The 12826-nt window shown below is 41.4% G+C and overlaps 1 protein-coding gene across 7 annotated transcripts in view; it reads left to right on the top strand.

Annotated features, from left to right (window-relative positions):
* The window catches only part of dmd (dystrophin), a 565648-nt gene that overhangs the window by 421028 nt on the left and 131794 nt on the right, over positions 1-12826 (top strand). For all 7 annotated transcript variants that reach the window (XM_062054060.1, XM_062054059.1, XM_062054057.1 and 4 more), the window contains 3 exons: positions 742-914; positions 1563-1719; positions 4009-4120. In XM_062054060.1, the coding sequence (XP_061910044.1) occupies positions 742-914; positions 1563-1719; positions 4009-4120 (442 nt within the window). The remainder of the gene's footprint in view (positions 1-741; positions 915-1562; positions 1720-4008; positions 4121-12826) is intronic.

The raw sequence follows: 12826 nt of genomic DNA, 5'->3' as shown, positions 1-12826 counted from the left end.
TGGTGTCTGCTTGTGTGTTGGATTTTTTTTTTTTCATATAGTGGATGTAATATTAATATATCTCCTGTATGAAAACATATCTGGCAATACAGTCTGTATTTTCTTGCATCTAGATTAAATCCAGATGCTTTACCACAAAACTAGCGCCTCACAGAGCGTACCTTTGGCGCCCAGAAAAATTGTTTCATATTAAATGTGTGTGCTGCATATTCCACAACATAACGAAACGACACCTTGGATCATTGGAGCATATGATGTCCTGAATGTGGAGTGTCTCCATGGTGACAGCCGTTATACACACGAAACCTCATTTAAATAGGACTGTCTGCACTACCTTTGCACTTATAAATTGCGCATACGGTCTTAGTAAATCACCCATAACACGGCCACTAACAGTATTTGTATCTTTTTACTTTGCGCAAGCTAATTAGAACTTATTTGTACTTTAGTAGATCAAGCCCATAGTACACATACAGTATTGTTAAGTACTAGGTATTAGATACGTGGTTGTTCTACACAACTAAAACAGTATATCGCTAATATAGAGCATTAAGAACAGAGAAAAGTAGGGACAAGTGTATGAAAACGCCTCATGCTAATGGAGGCTGAACTGTCAGCTGTCAAAAATAGTATGGTATGCTCTTTATTGTCATTGCACAAGTACTACAACATTTCATTTTCACCACAAACCCGTTCAAGATAGCTGCCCTCATCGCTTTCTTCCTGTCTGTGTGTTATCAGGACCTGGAAAAGGAGGTGGACGGCCACACAGAGCTGTATCATTCCTTGGATGACCACGGCCAGAGAATTCTAACATCAATGGGGGACTCAGAAGATGCTGCACTCCTCCACAGACGTCTGAACAACATGAACCAGCGCTGGAATGATCTGCGCAGCAAGACTCTTAGCATGAGGTGGGGAAATACAACATGAATTAAAGCTGCAAACAGCGATGGACGGGACCGAATTTGAGGGCTCATAAAATCCAAACCGGAGCAGTATTTAAAACTCTTTCATCAACTTTTAATCAGAAGGGTTCAATCTCTCTCCTGTGCTAATTTGAAGTCGACACAACAAACGCGCTCAGAGGAGATAATGTTTGAAAAAAGGTAACTGTTTTTACACAACTTTTGTTTTGGAGGGGGAATTGCAAACTTACTGTTGATTTTTGCTGGGGGTTGTCAGTGTATGAAATATAGGTCTAAGTGAGACCTACATAGAGGTTTTTGTTTCATGTCTCTATGACATTCCTGCTGGGAGTTACAGGCAGTTTTGTCTGTGTTTTCTTCCTAGGGGGCGCTAGAGCGCAATTTTGAGTTTTGGGGTTTGTTTTTTTGATTAAATCGCAATTTTCGCCAGTCCTGATGTGTATGTCCAATTTGGTGAGTTTTGAAGCATGTTAAGGGGTCAAATTACAGCTCAAAGAGGCGGCGGTATAATAATAAAACGCTAGAAATACAATAGGGTCCTCTGTCCCAAAGGGACTCGGTCCCTAATAAAATATGTTTTTTGATGTGTTCATTTGGTAAAGGAATATACTAAATGTCTGTTTGGGTTCAAAGGGCTTACTTGGACTCAGAAATGGCACCCTGGAAGAGGCTCCACATGTCGCTGCAGGAGCTGCTGAACTGGCTGAGGATGAAATCTCAGCAGCTTGAGCAGGAGCCGCCTGTAGGGGGCGACGTCCCTTCTGTCCAGACCCAGTTGGACACCCACAGGGTAAGAAGACATAGATTGTGTTTCAATTGGTGCATCCCACAATACTTGGAGGAAGAGAAGTAATGTGATATACCAAGCCTGAAACTGTTTGTGGTCGCTGTTTTTGTGTCTATTGCGTCGGTTGGTCCTTGTGGCATAAAGAGTCGATCAGTGCAATGATGGACAATAGAGAGACATAATCTTCTTTGGGCATGTCAACATATTTCTGTTGGAAATAAGACAAATTTGGACATATCGTTTGTCCACCAATTCCAACTCTGATCTGATGGATGACTGAAGGGCTGATTTGGAGCCAGCAAATTTAACTTGAGAAAAAACAACATTTTGCTCTGTGTTCCCTCGCCATTCTGCGGTTCACCTAATAAGGCCTCAGTGCATTGCGGTTTTTAAAGGCCTACTGAAATTAGATTTTCTTATTTAAACGGGGATAGCAGGTCCATTCTATGTTTCATACTTGATCATTTCGCGATATTGCCATATTTTTGCTGAAAGGATTTAGTAGAGAACATCAACGATAAAGTTCGCAACTTTTGGTCGCTGATAAAAAAGCCTTGCCTGTACCGGAAGTAGCGTGACGTCACAGGTTGTGGAGCTCCTCACATCTGCACATTGTTTACAATCATGGCCACCAGCAGCGAGAGCAATTCGGACCGAGAAAGCGACGATTACCCCATTCATTTGAGCGGGGATAAAAGATTAGTGGATGAGGAAAGTGAGAGTGAAGGATTAGAGGGCAGTGGAAGCGATTCAGATAGGGAAGATGCTGTGAGAGGCGGGTGGGACCTGATATTCAGCAGGGAATGACTAAAACAGTAAATAAACACAAGACATATATATACTCTATTAGCCACAACACAACCAGGCTTATATTTAATATGCCACAAATTAATCCGCATAACAAACACCTCCCCCCTCCCGTCCATATAACCCACCAATACAAATCAAACACCCGCACAAAACACTCAATCCCACAGCCCAAAGTACCGTTCACCTCCGTAAAGTTCATACAGCACATATATTTCCCCAAAGTTACGTACGTGACATGCACATAGCGGCACGCACGTACGGGCAAGCGATCAAATGTTTGGAAGCCAAAGCTGTACTCACGGTAGCGCGTCTGCTATCCAACTCAAAGTCCTCCTGGTTGTGTTGCTGCAGCCAGCCGCTAATACACTGATCCCACCTACAGCTTTCTTCTTTGCTGTCTTCATTGTTCATTAAACAAATTGCAAAAGATTCACCAACACAGATGTCCAGAATACTGTGGAATTTTGCGATGAAAACAGACAACTTAATAGCTGGCCACAATGGTGTCCCAATGTGTCCGCACAATCCGTGACGTCACGCGCAAACGTCATCATACCGAGATGTTTTCAGCAGAATATTTTGCGGAAAATTTAAAATTGCACTTTACTAATCTAACCCGGCCGTATTGGCATGTGTTGCAATGTTAAGATTTCATCATTGATATATAAACTATCAGACTGCATGGTCGGTAGTAGTGGGTTTCAGTAGGCCTTTAAAGTACCATTTGGACCATTGAGTAAATTGAGGTTTGAGTATCCATTTATGTTTTAATGTTAAAATGTCCTTAAGTTTTAGAGCGTATAAAGTGTTTCAAGGGCATAGGCAGTATTTACCCCCTACTTCCCGAAAATTTGTCTGGAATATAGCCCTCCGGATAATCGAGGGAACACTGTATAGAAAATTCAAAGGGGTCATATTATAATTGATTTTCTACAATTAAAACACTTCTTTGTGGTCTACATAACATGTATTGGTGGTTCTTCAGGCAAACTTTTGCATACATTTTGTTTTACAGACCATCTTCAAGCTGCTTTCTGACTGTCTTTTTAGAATGCACAGTTTTGTGGGCGGACTTATTTACACGCCAAAGTCCCATTTTGCAGTTGTTTTGAAGAACAATAAAATGCGAATGGAAAAAAACAATGAAGCAGGCCTTGATTTTGTTAGAAATAATAAATGTACAATAACTAAACAAGTTATATAAAGTGTATTGCTTCTGAAAAAGTTTCTTTCTCAAACCCCTCCAGACTTTCATCATAATGTTTTTGGGTTCCATTATCAGTGGCAGACCTCACGTTGCAAATCAAAGCACAAGTAAATTGAAAGTGTCGTACCGCAGGTTCAATTAAAAACCCATTTTATGCAAAGGAACGAAATGATTCTGCTGACTGATTTCATCTTTCACTTTCAGTTTTCCCCTCGAAAAGCCATTTGACAATATAGATTAAGTGTTTAATTAAACGTGTGTGTGTCTTGTTGCAGGGCTTCAGACGCGATGTTCAAGCCAAAGAGCCTGTTGTGACCAAGGCACTGGATGATGTCGGAGTGTTCCTCTCTGAGTTGCCTCGAGAGCCTCTGATGCCTGAGCAACGAGGTAACACACATGAACTCATATAAATCAAAGACAACTTTCAGGCCATTCAACTTGGAAAACTTAACGTCTATTGTAAAACAAATATCATTTAACCATGCTTTGAAAAACTTCCTTAACGTGACACTGCTTGAGGTGCTAGAACTGAACACATTTGAACTTAAAAAACAAAATATATGCGCCTCTTGATAACCAGCGTCTTCTGCAGTGGACATTTGTCTGTTGCTATTTTGTCCCCGAAATCTGTAACTCCGTCCAAAGTAATAGACCAAAACAAAGACGGGGGACGGCGTGGCGAAGTTGGTAGAGTGGCTGTGCCAGCAATCGGAGTGTTGCTGGTTACTGGGGTTCAATCCCCACCTTCTACCTTCCTAGTCACGTCCGTTGTGTCCTTGGGCAAGACACTTCACCCTTTGCCTCTGATGGCTGCTGGTTAGCGCCTTGCATGGCAGCTCCCGCCACCAGTGTGTGAATGTGTGTGTGAATGGGTAAATGTGGAAATACTGTCAAAGCGCTTTGAGTACCTTGAAGGTAGAAAAGCGCTATACAAGTATAACCCATTTATCATTTATTTATAAAGACCAAAACATGCTGGTTCTCAGGAGGATATACTTTCCTGCAATGTGTTAACTTTTAAAGACCTCTTTTTATTTAAAGTCTTATTTAAAATTGTCTTGAGTTTCTTACTTGGCAGCAGTGACAGCCTACAGTCTTTTTAAAGCAAGCTTAGCACATAGGGGATTTCCATATTCTTAGTTTTTCATTCTTAATAAATCTGGAAAAATATTCTCAAAACTGTTTCACACTACCATTATGATGTGTAGGAAGCGGTGAATGCTCCTAGTGCTGCCCCCAATGGTTTAAATGTAGCTTGAAAAACATGTAGATAATGGGCTTCACAAAGCTCTTTGGGTCTCTAGAGAAAAATAAAAAATGCTAGATAAATATAATTAACTTCACTTTACTACTTATCGAGCAACATAATGCTTTAATACACAAATTCTATCCTCTGCTGCACAAAATACTATTCTTATTTCTTCAACAGACTGTGGCTCTTTAGATGTGGTAATGTATTATTTATCACATTAAAACACTTATCGGTTATTATATATTGGATCTGTTTCTGTATAATTAAAAGAAACGATGTGGCAAGGCGTGTCCAAACTTTTTTCTCTGACAGCGGCATACAGAAAAATGAAAAGATGTTGTGCATTAAGTATGCTAAAACCAATCCAATATAGATTATTATTCTAAAATAGTGTCCATGTCCATACTGTTTTTCAAATATACACTACCGTTCAAAAGTTTGGGGTCACATTGAAATGTCCTTATTTTTGAAGGAAAAGCACTGTACTTTTCATTGAAGATAACTTTAAACTAGTCTTAACTTTAAAGAAATACACTCTATACATTACTAATGTGGTAAATGACTATTCTAGCTGCAAATGTCTGGTTTTTGGTGCAATATCTACATAGGTGTATAGAGGCCCATTTCCAGCAACTATCACTCCAGTGTTCTAATGGTACAATGTGTTTGCTCATTGGCTCAGAAGGCTAATTGATGATAAGAAAACCCTTGTGCAATCATGTTCACACATCTGAAAACCGTTTAGCTCGTTACAGAAGCTACAAAACTGACCTTCCTTTGAGCAGATTGAGTTTCTGGAGCATCACATTTGTGGGGTCAATTAAACGCTCAAAATGGCCAGAAAAAGAGAACTTCCATCTGAAACTCGACAGTCTATTCTTGTTCTTAGAAATGAAGGCTATTCCACAAAATTGTTTGGGTGAACCCAAACTTTTGAACGGTAGTGTAAATCCAAAATCTTTTATTCATGTACATAGTAGGTGTTTTATTTGGTAACCACAAATGACAATAACATGATAATAGTGACACAGTTGTAAGTTCCCTTATTTGTACTATTTATTATTTTTTGCTGAAAGCTACTCTTTTCTGAGCTGCCACCTTATCGTGGTAGAGGAGTGTCCCAATGATCCTAGGAGCTATGTTGTTCGGGGGCTTTTATGCCCCCTGGTAGGGTCTCCCAAGACAAACAGGTCCTAGTTGAGGGATCAGACAAAGAGCAGCTCAAAGACCTTAATGGAAAATAAAAATCATAGACTTAGATTTTCCTCACCCGGACGCGGGTCACCGAGGCTCCCCTCTGGAGCACAATGGGGCACAATGGCGAGCGTCTCGTGCGCCGGGGCCCGGCCGGGCACAGCCCGAAGAGGCAACGTGGGTCCCCCCTCCAATGGGCTCACCACCTATAGGAGGGGCCATAGAGGTTGGTTGCAATGTGAGCTGGGCGGCAGCCGAAGGCAGGGCACTTGGCGGTCCGATCCTCGGCTACATAAGCTAGCTCTTGGGACGTGGAACGTTATCTCGCTGGGGGGAAGGAGCCAGAGATGGTGCGCAAGGTGGAGAAGTTACGGCTAGATATAGTCAGACTCACTTCGACGCATAGCAAGGGCTCTGGAACCAGTTCTCTCGAGAGGGGTTGGACTCTCTTCACATCTGGCATTGCACGCAGTGAGAAGCGACGGGCTGAGGTGGAAATTCTCGTTGCTCCCCGGCTCAAAGCCTGCACGTTGGACTTTAACCCAGTAGACGAGAGGGTAGCTTCCCTCCGCCTTCGGGTGGGTGGATGGGTCCTGACTGTTGTCTGTGCTTACGCACCAAACAGCAGTTCAGAGTACCCACCCTTTTTTGGATTCCCTTGAGGGAGCACTGTGCTCCCTCGGGTGATTCCCTTGTTCTGCTGAGTGACTTCAACGCTCCTATTGGCAACGACAGTGAAACCTGGAGAGGCGTGATTGGTAAGAATGGCCACCCGGATCTGAACCCTAGTGGTGTTTTGTTATTGGACTTTTGTGCTCGTCACAGATTGTCCATAACAAACACCATGTTCAAACATAAGGGTGTCCATATGTGCACTTGGCACCACGACACCCTAGGCCGCAGTTCCATGATCAACTTTGTAGTTGTGTCATCGGATTTGTCTTATGTTTTGGACACTCGGGTGAAGAGAGGGGCGGAGCTTTCTACCGATCACCACCTGGTGGTGAGTTGGCTCCGATGGTGGGGCAGATGCCAAACAGATCTGGCAGGCCCAAACGCATTGCGAGGGTCTGCAGAGTCTCCTGTCAGAGAGTTTAAATTCCCACCTCCGGAAGAACTTTGAACATATCACGAGGGAGGTGCTGGATATTGAGTCAAAGTGGACCATGTTCTGTACCTCTATTGTCGAGGCAGCCGATTGGAGCTGTGGCCACAAGGTGGTTTGTGCCTGTCGTGGCGGTAATCCTAGAAGACAAGTAGAAGAACAAGTAGTTTTAAGTGCAAAGACATGTGCGGGAACATCCACTGTGTCTCCCAACTTTTACTTTCTGAGAAGCAGTGTCCTCTACAGCAGTGGTCCCCAACCACCGGGTACCGGTCCGCGGACCGATTGGTACCGGGCCGCACAAGAAATTAAAAAAATTTTTTTTTTTTTAAATTTTTTTTTATGAAATCAACATTAAAAACACAATATATACATTATATATCAATATAGATCAATACAGTCTGCAGGGATACAGTCCGTAAGCACACATGATTGTATTTATTTATGTAAAAAAAAAAAAAAAAAATTGTTTTGTTTTTTTTTAAATCCCCCCCCACCGGTCCGTGGGACAAATTTTCAAGCGTTGACTGGTCAGCAGCTACAAAAAGGTTGGGGACCACTGCTCTACAGGACAGTTTACATCAGTTTGGAAAATGCAGTTTGTCAAAAGAATTAACACACATTTTAACTTTGAATAATGTAAATACCTCACAAATTGAGTTTAGCTTCTCTGGCTTCATCTTTTCCGGGTGACTGTAGCTTATTAAGTCGCTTCGATGTGCAGCAGGTGCTTCCCCTTGGCACGGTGCGCCTTGACCGAGTCTTATTTGGCGTGGCATGCTTTATCATCTCCCCCACAGATGTTATGTGTTTGCCAGGATTTGTTTGTCTGTTTGTTAGCAACAAAAATCAAAAAGTTATTGATAGATTTTGAAAAAAACAATTCCTCTCATCTACTTCGAAGTGGAACACACTTCACTTAGTGCTTCCTATTTCTCTCGCCTTTACGGCGCGCCACACCCCCCACATTGCTGCCCGCGCTGCACAGAGGATTCTGGGAGATGCAGTTTATTGTCAGAACCGCTAAAGTGCCAGAAAAAACTACACTCACCAGGTTTTTGTTTGAAAAGTCATGCGTCACGGCATTATTATGAAAATTACGAATCTGCAATACCACGGTATTTATATAATGATTTTAATCATATTCAATAATTATATCTAACGTACTTACAGTTTAAAACATTGTTAAATGATCTGAAACCAGGTGTAAATGACAAAGATTTGTATTTACAGTATGTTATATTTAACACTAACTTTAAGCTTAGGTCAGGCTGATCAAAAAAGTAAGTACAAATCAAATATAATGCTTAAAAGGGGATTTATAAACAACTGACGACAAACATACAGGTATGTAGTGCTAAAATAAATAAACTACATTAGTTATAATGTGTTTCTTAACTAAACTTTCATTAAAATAAAGTGCAAAGGAAAATACAGCTTCACAGATTTAGTCATAATTTTTGCACTTAAGAAACTTGACTACTATGACTTTAGCTCCAGACTTCTTCTTTTGTTTGATATTGTCATTACTGCCGCAAGTGGTGCAAACATGAATAACAACTACCATACGGACCACAGCTGAGAAACCTTATTTTTGCCAGCCCTTTATTGGGTGCTCGCTGCCCAACAATGGGCCCCAGTGAAGAAACACTGACTAAAAGTATCACAGAGTGCCATCAGCAGGTTGCAAAGGAGATACAGAGACACTGGAGTAGTCGCCAGTAAATTTTGCTGTTCAGTTACAATATTAGAAAACAGAAAGTCGTGTAACAAGTGCAAAAACATTCAATAGTCAGACAATTTAAAAGTTTAGAAAACAACAAATTAAGTTCACCTGTAAAAGTTTTAATGCATTTTAGCTTAATTCACCCAAAAACCAAACTTTTGTGAATAGCGTATATATAGTATAAGATCTATAGTTTAGTTCACATAAACTTTCCATCTTTCTATTTCTGGCCCGGCCGAATGGTCCAATTTTAGAAGCCATTGATGCGATTGAGAACCTTCACCGTAAAAGCAGCCTCTGCATCTCTAAACCGCTGGGCTTTGGCATTCACATAGCAATGGCCACACGTGGAGGTTAACAAACTGGTCCTTTGTCACCATGGCAACAGCCTGGTTACTGCTGAAGTTGTATAAGCTTCTTCACAAAGTGGAAGGAGCGGAAGGCAGGTATCCAGCTGCTAATAACTGAAGGCACAAAGCACTTTCCTGTTCACACAGCCTCGTTGTGTGTGTTTGTGTGACATTTTGTTTGTTTTACACACTGTTTTGTTTTTTATACACACTGACGCTACAGCTCCTCATCCAGTCTGAATTCTTTAAGCCAAGTCAAATTTATTTCTATGATATGTTGTCTGTCTATCTGTGTTGGCCCTGCGATGAGGTGGCGACTTGTCCAGGGTGTACCCTGCCTTCCGCCCGAATGCAGCTGAGATAGGCTCCAGCACCCCCCGCGACCCTGAAAGGGACAAGCAGTAGAAAATGGATGGATGATACACAATTCATAACAGAAGTTATTTCAAGGCACTTTACACATGGGGCATGTCAACAAACACGATCTTCATGCATTAAAGAGAACCAACTGAACCACACTCCGGACAAGGAAAAATTCCCTGTCTCGACCTGTTAGAACAAGACAGAGAGACAGAGGATAGAGAAGAGAGAACATGGGATCAGAGGGGGGTTGATGATGAGTTGGTATCATCATGTACAACAATGATAATCCCAGATGACAACAACGGTAATGGTCATCACCGACACTGAACTAATCGCCACCAATAACAAGCAGATACATGTGAATGTGCAGTTATCAGCAGCTTTTATGAGTCTTCTTTGCACTGTAGATCCGCCTTTCGCTGAGATTCGGTTCTGGACACTCCAGTCAATGTCGAAAATCTGCCCATAAATGTCAATTTTCTCACTTACCATTCCCACACCCTTTCCAAAACCCTTCTGCCATTGTTCATTTGCAAAACAATCCAGGCTTATGCCCTAATTATGTCTCACACACACATTTTAAGGTACTTAACCCAAGTGCACTTTTTGGAATTTTGCCTATGATTCACAATCCCGATGTGAGACAAAAACACGTTTTGTTTTTTTAATGCATTCTACGAGCTGGATAATATTGCAGCTAACGGGAGTACTCTATAACTGCCATGAAACCCTCTAAAAAACATCTACAAACCACTAACAATACCCCATTTACATTTCGTAACCTGCCTATTAACCAAGTATGAGGGATATTGTTATTGTATGCGTTAACGCCAAGGTACTACTTACAGTGGCGCCTTAATCACATAGAGATGGTGAAGTGAATTATATTTATATAGCGCTTTTCTCTAGTGACTCAAAGTGTTTTTACATAGTGAAACCCAATATCTAAGTTACATTTAAACCAGTGTGGGTGGCACTGGGAGCATGTGGGAAAACTATCTTGCCCAAGGACACAACGGCAATGACTAGCATGGCGGCAGCAGGGATCACACCTGGAACAATCAAGTTGCTGGCACGGCCGCCCCAACTAACCACTGCAGCTGCTGCATCGCTTATGAGTTGGTAAAAGTTAGTTCTACTATAAATTATAAAAATGGCCTCTCACTTGGTTATTATGGAAGTTTGTGGCCATAAACTAAGAAGTTAGTCAACTTTGACATTTAACTTTGACCCAGAGATTGCGAAAAAGACACAAAAAGAGGCTCACATCTAGCAAGCGTTTTTTATCATCTTCAGGATCTTAAAAAAATGTGTGTTGTGAATGATAAGCAAACTTCCAAAAAAAAGTACAGATCCCCTTTAAACATTTATAGTTTAAAAATGATCTGAAAGTGAGTGTGAATGTTGTCTATCTGTTTTGGCCCTCCGATAAGGGGGCGACTTGTCCAGGTTGTACCCTGCCTCCCGCCTGAATGCAGCTGGGATGGGCTCAAGAAACCCCTGTTACCTTGAGAGGGACAAGCAATAGAAAATGGATGGATGGATGGAACTTAAAAATTATAATAGACCAAAAATTGTTGCAGCACAGACAAGCACAAACAAATGGGACATGTTGGGGGAGATTTTGACATAGTTGGAGTTCAGTGATGACAGTGATTCACACGTTATTTACACATTAATATCATAAAACGTTAGAAACTTAAAAGCTGTAAAAGCAAAAACGAAAATGTTTGCAGCACAAACATAGCAGAATTGATTGGGACAGGTTTGGGGAGATTTGGAAAAGGTGGGAGGGCCAACTTCACACAAGTGATTCACAAAACATTATTAGCAAGTTTGTGCTACAAATATTTTTGCTGCACAAACGTAGCACAAAGAAATAGGACAAGTTTGGGTTTAGTCATGGTTAATAACATTAACAAAATATTACAACTTTATTAACTGGGGCACGTTTGGGGAGATTTTGACATAGCTAGGGTCTCGTTATGATCTACACACGTTAATGATGTAAAACTTTGAAAGGTTTATAATTTAAAGACTATGATCTTTAGACAAAAATGTTTGCAGCACAAACCAGCTTAAACCTAGAACAACCAATTGGTACTGGTTTGGGGAGGTTTTGTCAAGGTTGGGGGGCTGGTTATAAATATTGGAACGTTAATAACTTAAAAACTATAATAGTTAGACCAAAAATGTTTGCCATACAAACGTAGCACAAACAATTGGAGCGACTTTGAGGTGATTTGGACAAGGTGAGGGGGCTGGATGACATCACAAGTCAGAAAATGTACCTTAGAGTAACTTAAAAACCGTAACGGCACAAACGAAAATATTTGCAGCACAAACGATTGAGACAAGTTTGGGGAGATTTGGAAAAAAATGAACGGCATTAAAAAAAAACTAAAATGCCTGCAGACAACAAAAAGCATCAGTTGAATTGTTTTTATTCAGCTTCAGTCATCCAGCAGCTATACGATTATAAAATCATATGGCTGAATTAACAATATCCATCCATCCATTTTTCTACCACTTGTCCCTTCTATTTAACTTATCCAGGGTGTACCCTGCCTTCCGCCCGATTGTAGCTGAGATAGGCTCCAGCGCCCCCCGCGACCCAGAAGGGAATAAGCGGTAGAAAATGGATGGATGGATGGAGGGTGTACCCTGTCTTCTGCCCAAGTGCGACCCTGAAAGGGACAAGCTGTAGAAAATGGATGGATGGATGTATTTTTTATTTATGACAGTACAACAGTGACGTGCGGTGAGGTTCATGGCTGGTGAGGCACTGACTTCATCACAGTCAGATTTACAAACATATGAACCTTAAAGAGTGTCTTATTCACCATTTGATTGGCAGCAGTTAACGGGTTATGTTCAAAAGCTCATACCAGCATTCTTCCCTGCTTGGCACTCAGCATCAAGGGTTGGAATTGGGGGTTAAATCACCAAAAATTATTCCCGGGTGCGGCACCGCTGCTGCCCACTGCTCCCCTCACCTCCCAGGGGGTGATCAAGGGAATGGGTCAAATGCAGAGGACAAATGTCATTACACCTAGTGTGTGTGTGACAATCATTGGTACTTTAACTTAACTTTAACTTTACA

This window comes from Entelurus aequoreus, linkage group LG07, assembly GCF_033978785.1.
Source record: "Entelurus aequoreus isolate RoL-2023_Sb linkage group LG07, RoL_Eaeq_v1.1, whole genome shotgun sequence".
NCBI classification, from domain to species: domain Eukaryota; kingdom Metazoa; phylum Chordata; class Actinopteri; order Syngnathiformes; family Syngnathidae; genus Entelurus; species Entelurus aequoreus.
Note: the sequence above shows the minus strand (reverse complement) of the source record. Positions and strands in the feature narration are given on the sequence as shown.